Source organism: Nicotiana tabacum, chromosome 3 (genome assembly GCF_000715075.1).
Source record: "Nicotiana tabacum cultivar K326 chromosome 3, ASM71507v2, whole genome shotgun sequence".
Classification (NCBI taxonomy): domain Eukaryota; kingdom Viridiplantae; phylum Streptophyta; class Magnoliopsida; order Solanales; family Solanaceae; genus Nicotiana; species Nicotiana tabacum.
In genome coordinates this window covers 5,889,354-5,909,121 of record NC_134082.1, presented here as the reverse complement: position 1 = coordinate 5,909,121, position 19,768 = coordinate 5,889,354, and the positions used below count along the sequence as shown (strand labels likewise).

Genomic DNA, 19,768 nt, shown 5'->3' with positions numbered 1-19,768 from the left:
ATAAGAGAAAGAAGAAAAGAGAGCGCTAGGAAAAAGAAAAGGAATACGTTAGTTTATATGATCCACCAAACTATAGAGTACCTCGTCCTCTATGAGTTTTCACTGAGAATCTTAATGAAACAGTAAGTAAATGAGACAAAAATCCCACACAAGGGAACAAAAACCACGACCTACACTTGTAGTCTTTCAACTTCACTAACTTGTAAACACTCTATTACAAGCCACTTTGTAATAACTCTATTACAAAGACTTCAACTCAACTAACTTATGATACTCTTATCATAAGTCACTTTGTCACTCACTAGTTACAAAGACTTTAACTTATGACTAACTCTAGTCACAACACAAACTCAGAAAGTTTATGGTTTTACACGGAAGCTCCTAAGCAACGCTTCTAGCTAAGAAATTTTAGGAATTACAATAAGAACAATCACAAAGTTACAACTTAACTAAGGACAACAATATACTAGATTTAGGAACTGGTCCGTAGTAGCGTTTAACTTTGTTCTTCAAGCTCTTGAGAATTGAGTTCACTGTTTTTAGAAGGCCCGAATGTTTGAAGCGAATTCTCAAGAGTTCAATTGATGTTTTGTTATAATGCACTTGTTAATACAATGACATCACTTGAATGATGTAAGCACTCGGTAGGTCAAAAGCATGTGACTGCAAGACTGCTGCACTGTGTGACTTCCAACCAGAAAAAACATGGCACCAACCCAAGTTGAATGCCCAAGTAGCTTACATTGGAGCGAGATTCCTGGGCAGTATATAAGCAGTTTGCAACTTTTCACATCATGAGTTAGCTTTTGCAGCCAAAGCTGGTGAGTCTGTGACAGAGTGCTATCGAAGCTTAGCATCACCAAAACTAGCGCGGAAGTTGAGTCAGGCTGTTGAACAACAACCAAGGCATTGTCGATTTGGGAGGGATGAAAGTGTGAGCCTCTTGTTTGTTTTGTTGTTTCACAGAAGACGGAGCAAGAATAGCAGCAAAATTATCTACACATGTAGAGCTAAATGCAACTACAGCTGCATCTAACTGCAAATTCATCCATCTGCACTTCTTTTTCTTTCATCCCATGTGCATCAATTACATTTTCTGCATTACAGTTGAAGTTGCACCACCATCTACTCTTTCTTCACTATTATTTAAAGTGAATTCACATCTTGATCAAGGATACAGCAACCTAAACTCCAAATGCGTCGATGGGCTGATTCTTGGTGCGTGGGAATTCCACCAGCCTGCATCGCAATTAAAACTCTATATATGCTGGGCTGATTGTGAAAGATAAATATAAGAACTTGAAAAAGCTGAGATATAAGATAACTTTCATCTAGTACAGAGGTTGCCCCCTTTTGTTTCACTTACTTCTTGCTATCCTCCAAATCCACTTCCTAAAGCATTATTCTCATGCCCTTGTAATCAATATCACATCATTGCGGAGAGTTAGCAATCCCATGTATGCAAAAAATTCAAGACATGCCGAAGAAGAAAAAAGAGTATTCAAGAACAACAATTTGAAAAGAACCAAACTTTCGAATACATAACTAGAAAATGAAGAAAAAGTGGGGAAATTAGAGGAAAGTTGAATAGGAATAATTCATATCAATACAAATCCATCACTTATTCACCACGCAACAGTGTATAAAAAAAGTTGGGAAATAGCAGGGAGACTGCATTAGCCTCTAAAGCTGGATGTATTCCTTACATGTGTTCTGCAAAAGAAAATTACACTAGTCAAACTCTGCCATATAAAATGAAATAAAGGAGGTAATAAATTCATCTGTACTCACATATTTTCCCTTGGCAAGAGCACTCAAGACTCACTAGGGACCTGTAAATAACAGACCTGAAGCTTGTCTTCTCCCGTCATATCTTCAATATATTGCTTAATCATTAGAGCAGATTCTTCAAGTTGAGGGCTCCTCCACAGTTCCATAATTTTTAATGAATAAATATCCCCGAAACTAGGAGGAATCTCTTCAAGCTTATGACATTCCCACAATTGTAATTTCTCAAGCACAGGAAAGGATTCCTCTCTAACCTCCCACTTAGCAAGAGTCACTAGCTGCAATGTCAAACATTTGAGATTCTGGAAGGTGTCATCCTCCCCCATATTCCATACTCCCCCCTCGATGATTGCGTCTTCAAGATACAACACTTCAAGGTTGGGCAGTCTTGCTATTGTTGATAGTGAATCGGATGTCAAAGGAAACTTACGCAAACACAATATTTTCAAACTCGAAGGGAAGTGAAAATCCCACAGCCGATTTGTCGCTACAGAGGGTGCACCATCATTTATATTTGAACTTTCAGAAGTTACTATGACCTTTTCTAGTTCATTTAGGAAGTCCAATTTCGGAAACCAATATCTTTCTGTTAAACAATCCCATGATTCCTTGAGATTAAAACGAAGCTCTTGAAGATTGGGAAATCTTTTGAAGATGTCCTCTCTGTCTTTCGAATAGGAAAGCTTGAGTCCCAGTACTAATCTCACGTTCTCTAACTTTGAGTTCTCTGCTATCAATATTGGCTCATCTGTATCCAAATCAAAGAAAGAACAATTATGTATCACCAACACTCTCAACTTTACAAGATTCCAAATTGTCGGTAGTAGTACCAACGGCGGTCCATCGTTATTCACCCACAGAGTTTCTAGATTCCAGAGATTTGAAAAAGACGAAGGGAGAGATTTAACTTCTGTCCGAATGTTTAGGTACCTCAAATGAACCAATGTACATATTCCATTCAGCAAAGAATCATTCACCTTGATAAAAGAGACGTACAGTATCAACACTCTAAGAAGCCTCAAGTGTCTTAGGTGACATATATCATAAAGACGGTTGTCCATCTCATGTCCATAAATCTCCAAAGAATAGAGGTGTTTACCAGAATACCTTTTCTTTTTTGAATCGAACAACACAAAATTGTTATGTCCTAAGTGCTCCTTATTATATATAATTGTCATGTGACGTGGCATCAAATTTGAAGAAGATGATGATGGATCATTTGAACTTATGAAGTCAAACAACTTTTCCTCTCTTGCTTTTATGGAACAAAAGTCATGCACAAGATCATGAATTCGGCAAGTTTGGTACTTACCTATTTCATTGAAAGAAATAACCAAGCTACTGGAGATTAAATTATCCAAATAAACCTCCACCACTTCTTCCACACTCTTCATCTCTATTTGTCTCAAATATCCCTCGGCAGGCCACAAAATTTTCAAATGATCGACTTGAATTTCCGCGTCCTTCGGATAACTTGCAAGGTAAATCAAGCACGGCTTTAAGTGATCTGGTAAATGGTCATAACTTAATTCTATAACCTTCATCACTTCCACTTCATTCTGGAAAATAAAGGAATTCAAACTATTTAGAACTTCAAGCCAAACAGGCTTTTTCTTTTCCTTCCCAGCAATGACTCCAGCGATCAGATCAACCACCAAAGGAAGCCCTTTACAATTTTGGACTATTTTTTTACCAACATCCAATAGTTCATCAGGGAAACTTTCTTTTCCAAAGACCCTTTTTTGTATTAACTCCAAACTTTCTTCTGGTCTTAGCAACCGAAGGTCAAGAGGATTACTGCGGCGTTGTGCATGCAAAGCCACTTTCTTTTCTCGAGTCGTCAAAATAATTCTACTTCCTTTATGAGCTTCAGGAAAAGGTCTTGTCAACTCATCCCATGTTGTATTATCCCACAAGTCATCTAAGACAATAAGGTACCTCTTCCCAAATAGTTGTTTCCGTAACTCATCAGCAACATCAATATTATCACTGAATTTCAAAGCTGAGGTAGTAACCTGATTAAAAATGTTCTCCAGCAACTTCTTCTCGTCATATTTTTTATCGACTGTACACCATGCACGGATGTCGAAGTGATTAGAAACTGACTTATCATTATACACTTTGTACGCCAAAGTAGTTTTACCCGAACCCGGCATGCCAGTGATCAAAATGACATCTAGCATTTTTTGTCCACCAGTGAGATTCCTAATTATCCAGTCTGTCTCCTCTTCAAAACCTACAATTATTTGCTCAGCTGATGATAACTTGCTTTCAACTAGCTTGTTGGGAGAGTTTACAACAATGAGGCTACAGTTCTTGGGAATTTTTTCAAGTAAATTGGAGACTTCTTTTTTGATAAGATTGATCTTTTCTATGGCAAAGGGAAGTGAGAAAATAAGATGTAAGAGACCATTATCTCGTGCAATAATTGAATCAATGACATCTTTTGCCTCATATGCCAAATCTAAAACATGTGCCCAGAGATCTTTATACAATTCTTGTCCAATATCCACGAAGAAAGATCTTATGAATTCTAGATCTTCTTTCACCCGTCCAATTTCTTCCTTTATCAAAACAATTGAATAAGCATTGGAATTGAGCAAATCATTTAAGTGTTTAAGTAGAAGATGCATGAAGAGGGATCCATCACTCATGGGAAAGCAGAGTTGAGATGAGTCTGGGGCTTTTAAGTAAATACATTTGAGATCTCCTTTCATGAGTTCAATATTTTCCATCAAGTCCAAAGTTTCATGGTTTTTTCCATTGGTACTCTCTTCATTTCTTGAATTCTCTTCTAAGTCGTGAACAAGAGTTGATACCTCCATGATAAGTTCTCCAACATGTGCCAAGAGATCAAACAATTTATCATGATGAATATACTCCTTCGGCATATCGGTAAGAATGATTAATAGGAACTCTATCATGACATGCATGTCTCGAGTCCTTGAAGTGCTAGCAGTAATAACATTTACCGTGTGGTCTTGTAGATGAATCAGATATCCTCTAAGAATTTCTGGAGAGGTTTCTAAGAGCTGCTGAATGAAGCGTCCAACTTTTGCTGACGTTGAAGCTTTCAAATTTGTAAAACATATTTGCATAACCTTCAACTGAGTTAGAATAATCTCCACGAATAGATGTGCTAGCTTGAAGAGTCGAGAATGTCCACCAATTCTGTTATGCCATAGGAAGAGTCCTACTCTCTCACCCATTAGTTGAAACTGAGGTAAGGCATATTCAACAATCTCATGCCCAACGCAACCATTCACTATCAACCTGTAGAAATCTATTATGTTGCCATATACATTCTGAAGAATCTCATATTCGGTCATGAATGGAGAAAGTTGTTCAGCACGATACTTGGAAAGATGATGGAGATTTAGGAGGAGGAAGTCCAGCTCCAATTTCAACTTTTCAGTTAGATCCACATCAACAGCTTTTTGATTTTTTTCATTGTTTAAGCTCTCTATGAAATCCAGAACATTGAGAGTGTCCTTGCGAAGGGTAGAAAATGACACCTGCCATAAGACCAAACATTATATCAAATTCTCACAAAGAAAGACAGTTAATTTTCTATATATTATGTTCTTAGAGTTTGAGCAACTGGTTATGTATCCAAAATAAGCATGTCAAGAAAATGGTTTACTATGCATATGTTCAACTGGTGTTTTCTTCCCCTTCAAATTACTGGATTATGCACTAAAAGGGGGATGGACGACTTAATGAAGATCTTTTCTAACCAATTGTCCGAGGAAAAGATGAATAGAGGTAACTGTCAAACATATAAACACAACCTCTTGAAAATTATAACTAACCAGGATTTATAAGCTTTATAATGTTTAGTTGTTTTTTGCTTTATTCTTACAACAAGAAGTTTATAACTCTCTCAATAAGTTCCTATTGTTTGTCATAAAATAGTGAATGCACATGTCTTTGACAGCAAAAACTTACTCGTACTCGGTATTTATGCCAAATCATACTAACTTAGAATGGTTAGGCGATTTAATAATGTAAGAATATATATTAAGTGAACGAAATTTATGTGCAGACACATGGTATGCATCTGTTGGTTTAGTATATAAAGTCACAATTAATCGGAAAGAAATAAAATAAAACAACAAGAAACAAAATTTATCCGATTCATGATATTAAGATAAAAAGTAGTATGTATGTCATGGACTTCAATTTCTTCAACCATAGGTTCCATTGATGAAGTATGAGGTGATAAAACAGAAGTAGAGGCGATTAAGCAAAGGAGGGAATAATCACAACATACTTCACGGATTTCAATGTCTTCAACTGCAGGTTCCTTTGTTGAAATGGGAGGAGTAAGTTTCTGCAAATAAACACCAATAGCATCAAGGTACGCTCCACAACGCCCGTGAAATCCCACAATAGCTCCACCTTCTCTTATCACAAGTGAAAATGGGGTTCCACCAGCCTCAGACCCAAATGGTCCATAATTCTTTGCATTAGTTATAAAACATAGAGATTTTATAACCGAATGGCTACCACAAAGTCCAAATGTCCCCTTGATGCCTGTTAAATATTCCAATAGAGTTGCCTCAATAACAACCTGAGATTATTGCAAATCACATGTCGGTTAAATAAGTAGCAGGGTCAGAAATTTTGACAAGAATTCAGAAAGGTGCAAGAATATCATACTAGGATTCGAGATCTGTGGCCTAAAGAAAATTTGGACACTTAGTTGAATCCTCTCAATGCAAAGGAAGCGGCAAAGTTAAATATGTAGCAACAGGTGCATACATATCTTTGACTTGAAAGATGGTTTTATTGTGGGGTCCAGGCCCTTAATTTAAGGAAGAAGTTTTCTTCCTTGCTTCAGTTTTCAATATAGGCAGCAATAGCCCACGTTTTCTTTATCTGTCAAAGAAAGTAGGCTGCAGAACATTGAAATGTCAAGTATGGGAGGCTCGTTTTTGCCTATAAAATGAGAGCTTCGGCTCTAATTTTTTATCATCAATCTCAGAGGAAAATATATCTGAGAGCTAGAAAGAAAGAGTGAGGTTTCACAGACAGGATATAAGAAAATAGTCTGTGAAGAAAATAGAGAGTGTGAACGATATTGTAGTGAGGTGAAATATCAAAAGAGGGTTATTTCTTTTGAGTATTGTAGTGGTCTTTGTAGTATTTTTACTCGGGCCTACAAAGTGTAAATTCCTTACTATAGTGATATCAGTTGCTCCTCTCGGGGTCGTGGTTTTTCCCTTATTCAGAAGGGTTTTCCACGTAAAAATCTTGGTGTCATTGTTACTCTTTTATTCTTGTTAATTACCGTATCTCGGTGCTACATTATTATTCCGCTTTTATTACCGTGAATATTATTTTGGTAGGGGGTTTATTCCCAACAACTGGTATCAGAGCTCAGGTTCTGCTCGTTCACTGAAATACTATTCACTGTCGGTAGTACTATACTTGGTGAAAAATAAAAATGTCCGGAGTAAAGTACGGGTAGCAACATTCAATGGAGATAACAGTTTCTCAACATGGCAAAGAAGGATGAGAGATCTGCTCATCCAACAAGGATTACACAAGGTTCTAGATGCTGATTCCAAAAAGCCTCATACCATGAAAGCTAAAGATTGGGCTGACTTGGATGAAAGAGCTGCTAGTGCAATCAGGTTGCACATATCAGATGATGTGGTAAATAACATCATTGATGAAGACACTGCAGGTGGAATTTGGACAAGGTTGGAAAGCCTATACATGTCCAAAACGCTGACAAATAAATTGTACCTGAAGAAGCAGTTATACGCCCTACATATGAGTGAAGGTACGAATTTTGTCACATTTAAATGTTTTTAACGGACTAATCACACACCTTGCCAACCTCGGAGTGAAAATCGAGGAAGAAGATAAAGCCATCTTGCTATTGAACTCGTTGCCATCTTCGTACAATAATTTGGCAACAACCATCTTGCACGGTAAGACTACTATTGAGTTGAAAGATGTCACATCGGCTCTTCTACTCAATGAGAAGATGAGAAAGAAGCCTGAAAATCAAGGATAGGCTCTCATCACAGAAGGTAGAGGCAGGAGTTATCAAAGGAGTTCGAGCAACTATGGTAGATCCGGAGCTCATAGGAAGTCAAAGAACCGATCTAAATCAAGAGCCAGAAATTGCTACAACTGTGATCAACCAGGTCACTTCAAAAGAGATTGCCCAAATCCAAGGAAAGGCAAAGGTGAAACCAGTGGCCAGAAAAATGACGACAACACAGCCGCCATGGTGCAAAATAATGATAATGTTGTCCTCTTTATAAATGAGGAAGAGGAATGTATGCACCTATCAGGTCCAGAGTCGGAATGGGTGGTTGACACAGCGGCATCTTACCATGCCACACCGGTAAGAGATCTTTTTTGCAGATATGTAGCAGGTGATTTCGGCACAGTGAGAATGGGTAACACAAGTTACTCAAAGATTGCGGGGATTGGTGACATTTGTATCAAGACAAATGTCGGATGCACATTGGTTCTAAAGGATGTGCGGCATGTACCTGATTTGCGGATGAACTTGATCTCGGGAATTGCTTTAGACCGAGATGGATACGAGAACTATTTTGCAAATCAAAAGTGGAGACTCACTAAGGGATCATTGGTGATTGCAAAGGGAGTTGCTCGCGGCACGTTGTACAGGACAAATGCAGAAATATGCCAAGGTGAATTGAACGCGGCACAAGATGAGATTTCTGCAGATTTGTGGCACAAAAGAATGGGTCATATGAGCGAAAAGGGATTGCAGATTCTTGCCAAGAAATCACTCATTTCTTATGCCAAAGATACAACGGTAAAACCTTGTGACTACTGTTTATTTGGTAAGCAGCATAGAGTCTCATTTCAGACATCGTCTGAAAGAAAATTGAATATACTTGATTTAGTATATTCTGATGTTTGCGGCCCAATGGAAATTGAATCAATGGGCGGTAACAAATATTTTGTTACTTTTATTGATGATGCTTCACGAAAATTATGGGTTTATATTTTGAAAACCAAAGATCAGGTGTTTCAAGTTTTCCAGAAGTTTCATGCTCTAGTAGAAAGGGAGATGGGTCGAAAGCTAAAGCGTCTCCGAAGTGACAATGGAGGTGAGTACACTTCAAGGGAATTTGAAGAGTACTGTTCAAGTCATGGGATCAGACATGAAAAGACAGTTCCTGGAACCCCACAACACAATGGCGTAGCCGAGAGGATGAACCGCACCATTGTGGAGAAGGTGAGAAGCATGCTCAGAATGGCTAAACTGCCTAAGTCATTCTAGGATGAAGTAGTTCAGACAGCCTGTTACCTGATCAATAGGAGCCCATCAGTTCCGTTGGCGTTTGAAATCCCAGAGAGAGTTTGGACCAACAAGGAGGTGTCCTATTCGCATCTGAAGGTGTTCGGTTGCAGAGCTTTTGCACATGTACCAAAAGAGCTGAGAACAAAGCTGGATGATAAATTTGTTCCCTGCATATTTATCGGATATGGAGATGAAGAGTTCGGGTACAGACTGTGGGATCCTGTAAAGAAGAAGGTCATCAGAAGCAGAGATGTAGTCTTCCGAGAAAGTGAAGTTGGAACTGCTGTTGATATGTCAGAAAAGGCGAAGAATGGTATAATTCCTAACCTTGTTACTATTCCTTCTACTTCTAACAATCCCACAAGTGCAGAAAGTACGACCGACGAGGTTGCCGAGTAGGGGGAGCAACCTGGTGAGGTTATTGAGCAGGGGGAGCAACTTGATGAAGGTGTCGAGGAAGTGGAGCACCCCACTCAGGGAGAAGAACAACCTCAACCTCTGAGGAGATCAGAGAGGCCAAGGGTAGAGTCATACAGGTACCCTTCCACAGAGTATGTCCTCATCAGTGATAAGGGAGAGCCAGAAAGTCTTAAGGAGGTGTTGTCCCATCCAGAAAAGAACCAGTGGATGAAAGCTATGCAAGAAGAGATGGAATCTCTACAGAAAAATGGCACATACAAGCTGGTTGAACTTCCAAAGGGTAAAAGACCACTCAAATGCAAATGGCTCTTTAAACTCAAGAAAGATGGAAATGGCAAGCTGGTCAGATACAAAGCTCGATTGGTGGTTAAAGGCTTCGAACAAAAGAAAGGTATTGATTTTGACGAAATTTTCTCACCTGTTGTCAAAATGACTTCTATTCGAACAATTTTGAGCTTAGCAGCTAGCCTAGATCTTGAAGTGGAGCAGTTGGATGTGAAAACTGCATTTCTTTATGAAGATTTGGAAGAGGAGATTTATATGGAGCAGCCAGAAGGATTTGAAGTAGCTGGAAAGAAACACATGGTGTGCAAATTGAATAAGAGTCTTTATGGATTGAAGCAGACACCAAAACAGTGGTACATGAAGTTTGACTCATTCATGAATAGTAAAACATACCTAAAGAGACCTATTTTGATCCATGTGTATACTTCAAAAGATTTTCTGAGAATAACTTTATTATATTGTTGTTGTATGTGGATGACATGTTAATTGTAGGAAAAGACAAGGGGTTGATAGCAAAGTTGAAAGGAGATTTGTCCAAGTCATTTGATATGAAGGACTTGGGCCCAGCACAACAAATTCTAGGGATGAAGATAGTTCGAGAGAGAACAAGTAGAAAATTGTGGCTATCTCAGGAGAAGTACATTGAACGTGTACTAGAACGCTTCAACATGAAGAATGTTAAGCCAGTCAGCACACCTCTTGCTGGTCATCTAAAGTTGAGTAAGAAGATGTGTCCTACAACAGTGGAGGAGAAAGGGAACATGGCTAAAGTTCCTTATTCTTCAGCAGTCGGAAGCTTAATGTATGCAATGGTATGCACTAGACCTGATATTGCTCACGCAGTTGGTGTTGTCAGCAGGTTTCTTGAAAATCCTGGAAAGGAACATTGGGAAGCAGTCAAGTGGATACTCAGGTACCTGAGAGGTACCACAGGAGATTGTTTGTGCTTTGGAGGATCTGATCCAATCTTGAAGGGCTATACAGATGCTGATATGGCAGGTGACATTGATAATAGAAAATCCACTACTGGATATTTGTTTACATTTTCAGGGGGAGCTATATCATGGCAGTCTAAGTTGCAGAAGTGTGTTGCACTTTCAACAACTGAAGCAGAGTACATTGCCGCTACAGAAACTGGCAAGGAGATGATATGGCTCAAACGGTTCCTTCAAGAGCTTGGATTGCATCAGAAGGAGTATGTCGTCTATTGTGACAGTCAAAGTACAATAGACCTTAGCAAGAACTCTATGTACCATGCAAGGACCAAGCACATAGATGTGAGATATCATTGGATTCGTGAGCAGGTGGTGAACGAATCTTTACAGGTCAAAAAGATTCACACAAGCAAAAATCCTGTGAATATGCTAACCAAAGTGGTACCAAGAGACAAGTTTGAGCTATGCAAAGAACTTGTCCGCATACGCTCAAACTAGAAACTGCGGTGTTATCCCCTTCAGGTAAATGAGACTGGAGGGGGAGATTTGTGGGGTCCAGCCCCTTAATTTAAGGAAGAAGTTTTCTTCCTTGCTTCAGTTTTCAATATAGGCAGCAGCAGCCCACGTTTTCTTTATCTGTCAAAGAAAGTAGGCTACAGAACATTGAAATGTCAAGTATGGGAGGCTCGTTTTTGCCTATAAAATGAGAGCTTCGGCTCTCATTTTTTATCATCAATCTCAGAGGAAAATATATCTTAGAGCTAGAAAGAAAGAGTGATGTTTCACAGACAGGATATAAGAAAATAGTCTGTGAAGAAAATAGAGAGTGGGAACGATATTGTAGTGAGGTGAAATATCAAAAGAGGGTTATTTCTTTTGAGTATTGTAGTGGTCTTTGTAGTATTTTTACTCGGGCCTACAAAGTGTAAATTCCTTATTATAGTGATATCAGTTGCTCCTCTCGGGGTCGTGGTTTTTCCCTTATTCAGAAGGGTTTTCCACGTAAAAATCTTGGTGTCATTGTTACTCTTTTATTCTTGTTAATTACCGTATCTCGGTGCTACATTATTATTCCGCTTTTATTACCGTGAATATTATTTTGGTAGGTGGTTTATTCCCAACATTTATAATATACAGTTTATGTTGTGTACACTGAAAATGACGCAAAAAGTTGCTACACTGCCAAGTTAAGTTGATCCATAACATGTGATTTTTCATATCAAGAGCCTTATAAGGTAATTGAAGGTTGTAAGATAAATGAATAATTTAAGCTCATTGCGATGGCATGACACAAATTTAACTTGAGAAGAACGTGCCAATCATGAGAAATTAATATGTCAACCATAATTTTTTTGGACTTACCTTGTCTCTTCGACCTCCGTCCCCACCAAACTTTGGTGAGTCGATGGTAGTACCTTGTTCAGTAACGGTTCTGAACATGATGGAGTCTATACAATCTCCATGAGTAATCAATATTTCTTTAATGGGACTTTTCAGCATGTAATTCCATTGTAATCCACCAGTGCCTCCCCGTGGCTCCATCAATATTGAATCTGCTTGATCGTAACTCACTTGATTTCCCTTCTCGTACATAACAAATCAATGGCTCCATTATCAAATTTTATCCCTATATTGGTAGTATTATTTTGCAGTGGAAAAAAAAAAGAACAAATATAGATACAATCATGTAAAAGAAAAGAAGGCAAGGTACCGTTATTGGCGATATGCTTTGACTTTTTGTTATTTTCCCTTTCTCTTAATATTTCTTATGATCATCTGATCCTGATCATTCTTTTTCTTTTTTAAGTTATTCATTCAATATATATAAGGAGTTAAAAGAGTAACATAACTCATTAGCTTTAAGAAAGGGATCTGTGCTTGTGTGTAAGTATGAGGTGAAGTAAAGGAGGTAGAGGTGAATAAGCAGAAGAGGAAATAATCAGAACATATATGAGAAATAGTTAATTTATCCGCATTTGCACGGTCACAAAAAATTACCATAGTGACCATTTTATAAATTAGCCATAAATAAAAAGGAGAAATATCATAAATACTTAAACTAATTTTTCATATATAAAAAGTATATCTATCTATTAATAAAACTTACAAATATCATAAAACAATAACGCTCTTCTTCTTGGAATATGTTACAACTTCTTATCTTTTTAAATCTAGCATTTAATCACGCCGTGTCTCTTGGTTTTCATCTCTATATTTCCTTATTGCCCAATGAACACTAAGATTCAAAGGTTAGAGGATCAATTTAGGGAGAGGAAAAGAGGCATAACCTCAAAAATTAACATATTGGAACCAAAAAGAAAAATGATAAAGGATCATTGACACATGGCATCTAATCATATGACAGATTGTTTAAAATTATTGCATAATATAGTTGTCCCGTTACTTCGCCTGTTGGAAGCAATGTTGTATCCACCAACGAGGGTTTAACAAAACTTGAAGGAAATTTGATTTTGAAGAATATTATTTATGTGTCTGGCTTAACGTGCAATTTGATATCTATGTCGCAATTGATGGATCACTCAGATTGTTTTCCTACGCATTAAACTTTTATGTGTTATACATGGTATCACCTCGATGTTGATTGGAGCGTGTGAACGAAGAGATGGACTCTACTATTTTTAGAACAAGTCAAGGGTGTGTGCGCTGAAGATAGGTGGTGTTGACTCGTTGGATCTTTGGTACAAGCATTTGGGACATCCTTCTCTACAAGTGACCAAATTTATTTTGTTGTAGATTTTCAGAAAAATTTTAACGTTTTGAATAAGAGTTGTGATGTGTCTCATCGGGCAAAACAAAAGAGAGAAAAATTTCCTTTGAGTAGTTTTATAGTTTCTAGCATTTGTGAATTAATTCATTGTGCTTTATGAGGACCTTAACGAATGACTTCGTCAAGTAGCCAAATTGTGAAGAAATTTTTGCTATGATAGAGATACAATTCAATAAGCGAGTTAAAATTTCTAGAGCAATAATGGTTAGAGTTTACTTGTATGAAAAATTATTTTCTGGAGTGCGGGGTTATTATCAAACTTCATGTACAAGAATTCCTCAGCAGAATGGAAGAGTGAAAAGAAAACATCATCACATATTGAATGTAGCACGGGCCTTGCATTTTCAAGGTAATTTACCTATAGAGTTTTAGGGGAATGTATTTGACGGCATGTCATTTGATTAATCGAACATCGTTCTTAACTTTGGACGGAAAAATCCCTTATGAGCACAATGTACGGTCAATCCGTTTGTATGATTATGTTACTAATATGATCCAAATATTGACTCTATTTTGGCCTTTATCCATTTCACGACATCATACAATGTACGCCCTATCCCTTAGCATACTATGTAAATTGAGATAAATTTTTAGCTGATAGGTTACAAGTACTTTGGTCATAAGTACTTTACTTTATGTTTTGATGATCTAACAAACTTACCATCCAGAACCAGATAAGGAACTTGTTACACATTTACAAGACCTTAAGATCACCAAGTTCCAGGTTGGGATCCATCATAGGATATAACTCAACTCTTCAGAGTGGAAGGAACAGCTGAGGGAACAGGTCCCTACCAGTTTCCGAAGAGACTGTACGAAATCAACTCTCCAGCTGGAAAGTTGCTGCCTGCACACGCTACTGTATAGGAATAATGCAACCGTCAACTTTATATGGAAGGTTTTTTACCTACATTGCTTACATCATTGTAAGTAATGTCACACATGTATAAATACAATCAAGGAAGGTAAAACAACTTACTTTATGAGAGAAAAAGATAAGGAATCTGATACAATTAAGTTCCCTTGCATTCAGAATAACGAGTCAGATGTTTGGTTCAATTCTCAATGAAATCAGATAAGGAAACAACAGAGGGCCAGATAGGGATCAGTTCCCCTTGTCGTTGTACAATTAACTCTACAGTTGTAAAAGCTGTTGCACTGTACCGTCTGGTAGGTTGTTGCCTCTACCGTCTGGTAGCAGCACAACTGTAGCTTGCTAAGGCCAAACTAAAGGGCACTTTATAACATCATCCTTGATGACATCACACACATATATTATCAACATAAGGCATGGGATTTCATCTCTCCAATACTTGCAAAAATCAAAAGAAAATATTCTCTCAAGTGTTAGCCACAACCTCTCTCAAGAACAAAGCTGCTGCAACCTCAAGGACCAGATCTAAAGATTGAAGATATCTTAAGTCCTTAGGTTTGTTGAGTTTTTATTATTCATTTGTAACTCCTACTTATCTTAGTTAGAAGCATTGTGTAGGAAACCCTTTGTAAATCATAAACCCGAGTGTTTGTGTCTTGGCTAGAGTTAGTCGAGTTGTGAAGTTTTTATAATAGAGTTATTACAAAGTGACTTGTAATAGTGTTGTTACAAGTTAGTGAGTGATTAAGTCTTTGTAATAGAGTTATTACAAAGTGACTTGTAATAGTGTAGTTACAAGTTAGTGAGGGATTAAGAGGTTAATTCCTAGGTTACAATAGGTTGTAATCTAAAGATTGCTCAGTAGTAAAGTTGAAATCCTACAAGGGTAGGTCGTGGTTTTTAATCCCGTTGAGCTAGGAGTTTTTCACGTAAAATTCCTCTGTGTTCGTTACTTACTACCGATTTACTATGGGAACAATTAGAGCCTGATTCCCTCTACTGTTTGGTTTTACAGTCTGTTGCTTAAATTGGGAACTGATAGAGAACCCGATTATCTATACAGTTCGGTGGACGCTTAGTTGGCACAACAAAGAAATTTTCTTGCAGCGATTACTACGACGTACGAACTGGGGACTTCCTCTGAAACCATGAAATATGAAAAGTGGAGAGAGGCAATGAAGCAAGAAATACAAACGTTGGTGAATAATGGGACATGGGTGATAGAAGATTTTCCTCCTAATAAAAAACTCTTAGTTGTAGGTAGGTTTACCGGATAAAATACAACTTACATAGAACGGTTGAATGACACAAATCTCGTCTAGTTATTTTTTGGAATCATCAAGTAGAAAAGATTGACTATACTGAAACATTTGCTCCTGTGGCAACGATGGTGATTGCCCGAGCATTCCTGGCAATTGCAGCAGTGAAAAACTGGGAGCTCCACATGCATAATGCCTTCCTGCACGGGGATCTTCACGAGGATATATACATGAAACTACCTCCTGGGTTTCATGTTGCGAGTCTAGAGAAGCTATGCAAACTTAAAAAATTTCTTAATGGGTTGAAACAAGCGTCAATGTGTTTGTTTGTTAAGTTATCAATGACTTTAGGAGATTATGGATTAGAACACTCCTATTCTGATTACCCCCTTTTTACTCCGTAAAGGAGTGAAATGCGAATAAATGACCTTGTGTATGTCGATGATTTTATTATTTCTGGCAATAGACCTGTGGCTATCCGCAATTTAAAGATATATCTTGTGAATATTTTCACATGAATTTAGGTAAATTGAAATATTTTTCGAGTTTTTCGGAAACTCCAATGGAATTCTTTTGAGACAACATAAATATGCCTTGGAAATTACCTCAGAGGTTGGATTATTGGTTTCTAAGCATGTGGGAACGCCTTTAGAGCAGAATCATCGGCTAGCGTCGGCACAAGGACGGGTTTTTGATGACTCAGAACGTTATCGTCATTTGGTAGGATGACTCATCTATCTTTGCTTCCCACGGCTAGATTTATCCTATTGCATTTACATTTTAACCCAATTCATGCAACAACCGAAAGAAAAGCATTGGCAAGGAGCATTGCGGGTTGTACTCTACTTGAAGGGGAATGCAGGACAAGGCATTTTGTTTAGTAAATGTGATTTGCATCTCTATGGATGGTGCGACTCTGATTGGACATGTTGTCCTTTGACTCATTGCTCACTCACAGGTTGGTTTGTCACTTTAGGTGACTCACCGATATTTTGAAAGTCTAAGAAGCAACATAACGTGTCTACGATCATTGGTAGAAGCCGAATATCATTCTATGGCGATGACGATTTGTGAGCTGAAATGGCTAAATGAAATTTTGTCTAGTCAAGGAGTGAATTGAAATTCTCCTATTCGTCTTCTTTGTGACAGTCAAGCAGCATTGCACACATACAAGAATTCAGTCTTTCAAGAAAGAACCAAACATATTGAAGTGGATTGTTATTTTATTCATGGCAAATAATAAATGAAAATATTTGTACCAACTTTGTGTATTCACATGAGCAATTGACATATTCTTTACGAAGGCATTGGAAAAATCTCAATATGTTTCTGTCTTATGCAAGTTGGATTCGCATATGCCAACTTGACGAAGGGTATTACGCGTGTATGTATTGTATACATTTTATGAAGTTGAAGCATCGATGGTCCACAGTGTAACTAGAGGCGAAGCACCGGTGTCCATATGATGAGTAGGATGTGACTACGGGATGTGATGAGAAGAGTTTTCTTGAGATGTGAAAAGGATTATTGGATTATTGACAAGAGGGGTTGCTCTAATGGTAAGCAACCTCCACTTCCAACCAAGAGGTTGTGAGTTCGAGTCTCCCTAAGGGCAAGGTGGGAAGTTCTTGGAGGGAAGGATGTCGGGGGTCTATTTGGAAACAGCCTCTCTACCCCAGGGTAGGGGTAAGGTCTGCGTACACACTACCCTCCCCAGACCCCACTAAGTGGGATTATACTAGGTGGTTGTGGTTGTTGTTGTTGTTGTTGTAGGACTAGGATTTACTATTTGTATATATATTCTTGTTACTCAATAGATGAAGGCAAGGCTTTTCTCTTCCTTTCTGATTGAAACTCGGTCCATATTTTGGCAACAACTATTACTCCCTCTGTTCCAGTTTATGTGAATCTATTTTCTTTTTGGTCCGTTCCAAAAAGAATGACCCCTTTCTAAATTTAGAAATAATTTAGCTTAAACTTACAATTCTATCCTTAATGAGAAACTTTTATAACCACACAAATACGAGCTCATTTTTAACTTGTTTAGGACCACAAATTCCAAAAGTCTTTATTTTTTGTTAAACCCCGTGCCCAGTCAAACGGGTTCATATAAATTGGAACGGAGGGAGTAAAAAGCATTGAAGTTTTAAATTTGAACAACAACAACCCATTGTAATCCCAGAAGTGGGGAAGTTTTAAATTTGAAAATTAAATTTTACAGTATTGCTATTTGTATATATTTGTTGTTGTTGCAAACAATTGAAAATATCTTATACCTAAATTTTGAGGGAGGTTGGTGAAGATTCGAATTGATTTTGGTTGGAATTTTAGGTTGAAACTCGAAGAAGAAGATATAAATAAATTGTATATATTTTGTATGTCGGTTGCATAAACAACATACAATATATACAACTAACATAATTTTATACAAGTTGTATGCATATATAGTTTTTTACGTACAACAAAAGGGTTGTATTCAAATTGTATATAATTGTAGCTTTTGACTGAAATTACTGTTGAGAGCCCCATTATCATCAATTCAAAGGCTATATAGTCGTAATAAATATGACTATACATATTGTATGGCATACCTCAAAGTTGAATTCTTCCCCTTTCTCTCTTTCTCCTTCAATTTCTTTTCCTCTATGCATGATCCTAATTTTCCCTTTTCTTCCTTCAAGTTCTCAAGATCTGATCTGATGTATAAAATAGACATAAAACCTAATCAGGAGAAAGAATAGAATGAAACTGAAGAAAAGAAGCATGAAAAAGCCATAGCAGAAAACATGATTGGCTAAGATCATGGTTGACTAACCTTTTTAATTGATGTTGAAGATGAAAAATACTCCTCTCTATTTTTGTGTATGTATAAATGTATGAATTCTGCCCTTTTCAACAAACCAACTACTTAGAGATAATAACAAGTTGAAAATTCGAAATAGGATAAGGGCATTGATGTTAGGTAGAAATTGGTTGGACGCCAATATTAAAATAGTCTTAGAGTTGTTTGACTAAGCTCTGGTCACGCTGACTTATAAACACTTTTTGGTTTATTTATGCGTTTGGCAAAATTGAAAGTGCTTATAAGCCAAAAATAAGCCAAAAGTCATAAGTTGGTCTCCCCAACTTATCAAATTTCAGCTTATAAGCACTTTAGGTTCGACCAAAAATTTACTATTTTATCCCTAAAATACTTATTTTTAAAACAAAACTCTTCGTATACCCAGTTCTTCAGCTGCTTATTATTAATTTCAACACTTTTATCCAAACACGTAACTGCTTATTTTTAAATCAGTTTCAGCACTTAAAAATGCTTTTCAGCACCTAATGCTTATCAGCTACTCTAAATCAGCTAAGCCAAACGGGCTCTTAGTTTCTTTAAGTTTATTAGAAGTGAGCACTATTGATATTTTTACTCTTTCATACATCGGTGTTTGACTTGTTACCGATTTCAAAAAAAAGGTAAGGCTTTGGAAATTTGCAGTCTAAAATAAACCATAAATATTTGTGTAGCTTTTATAAATTAATTCATTAAAGATAAAGTAGAAATATTAGAGATAGATTGTTTGTACATAAGAAAAAATGACATCTTTTTTGGGAGTAATTGAAAAAGAAAGAGTCTCACATAAAATGAGACGGAGAGAGTAACAAACTCTGGTTGTAAAATCTAGTGGGAACTATTCATAGTTAGAAGTGCAATTTTTAGAGTTTCTGCTGTTTTGGTCTTTTTCTTGTGACTAGTGTTGTATTTTCTGGTGTAATTTTTATTATTTTGTCCTATTGTTTATGTATAGTGCAGTCTTTGGTGCTCCAATTTTTGGAATTCGACAGGACTTTCCTAATGTTTCTACTTAAATCTTCTCTTATCAAAGTTAATTTCAGCTATCTAACAAATAGAACTTTTTAGATATTTTGACAGTCACCAAACATGCTCAATTTTCGAAAACCTAAAGCAATAAAACAACAGGAATATAAGCATATAACGTTTAGCCAGAAAAAGTGTTGGCCTCATATTAAAGAGGAAAAGAAATTGTAGGTGTGAAAATGCTGAAAATTATCAGTGTGAATACAAAGAAAACAGTAGGAAAAAATAAAGAAAAAGAATCACAGATTGATAACAAC

General features: G+C 37.1%; 1 protein-coding gene across 5 annotated transcripts; it reads right to left on the bottom strand.

The window, feature by feature from the left end:
* Window positions 1–115: 115 nt before the first annotated feature.
* Window positions 116–18,615, bottom strand: LOC142179379 (putative late blight resistance protein homolog R1A-3). Of its 5 annotated transcripts, none has more exons than XM_075249129.1 (7): window positions 18,462–18,615; window positions 18,238–18,342; window positions 12,088–12,352; window positions 6,062–6,361; window positions 1,792–5,303; window positions 1,367–1,713; window positions 116–1,239 (listed from the first exon to the last, which is right to left on the bottom strand). In XM_075249129.1, exons 3-5 carry the CDS (start codon window positions 12,316–12,318, stop codon window positions 1,815–1,817), a joined length of 4,020 nt encoding a protein of 1,339 aa, XP_075105230.1. In that variant the 5' UTR covers window positions 12,319–12,352; window positions 18,238–18,342; window positions 18,462–18,615; the 3' UTR covers window positions 116–1,239; window positions 1,367–1,713; window positions 1,792–1,814. The 5 variants fall into 5 exon arrangements, with proteins under 5 accessions (XP_075105230.1, XP_075105229.1, XP_075105232.1 ...); XM_075249128.1 differs by having other exon boundaries at window positions 12,088–12,306; XM_075249131.1 differs by lacking the exon at window positions 6,062–6,361 and having other exon boundaries at window positions 12,088–12,306.
* Between the last annotated feature and the right edge of the window lie 1,153 nt (window positions 18,616–19,768).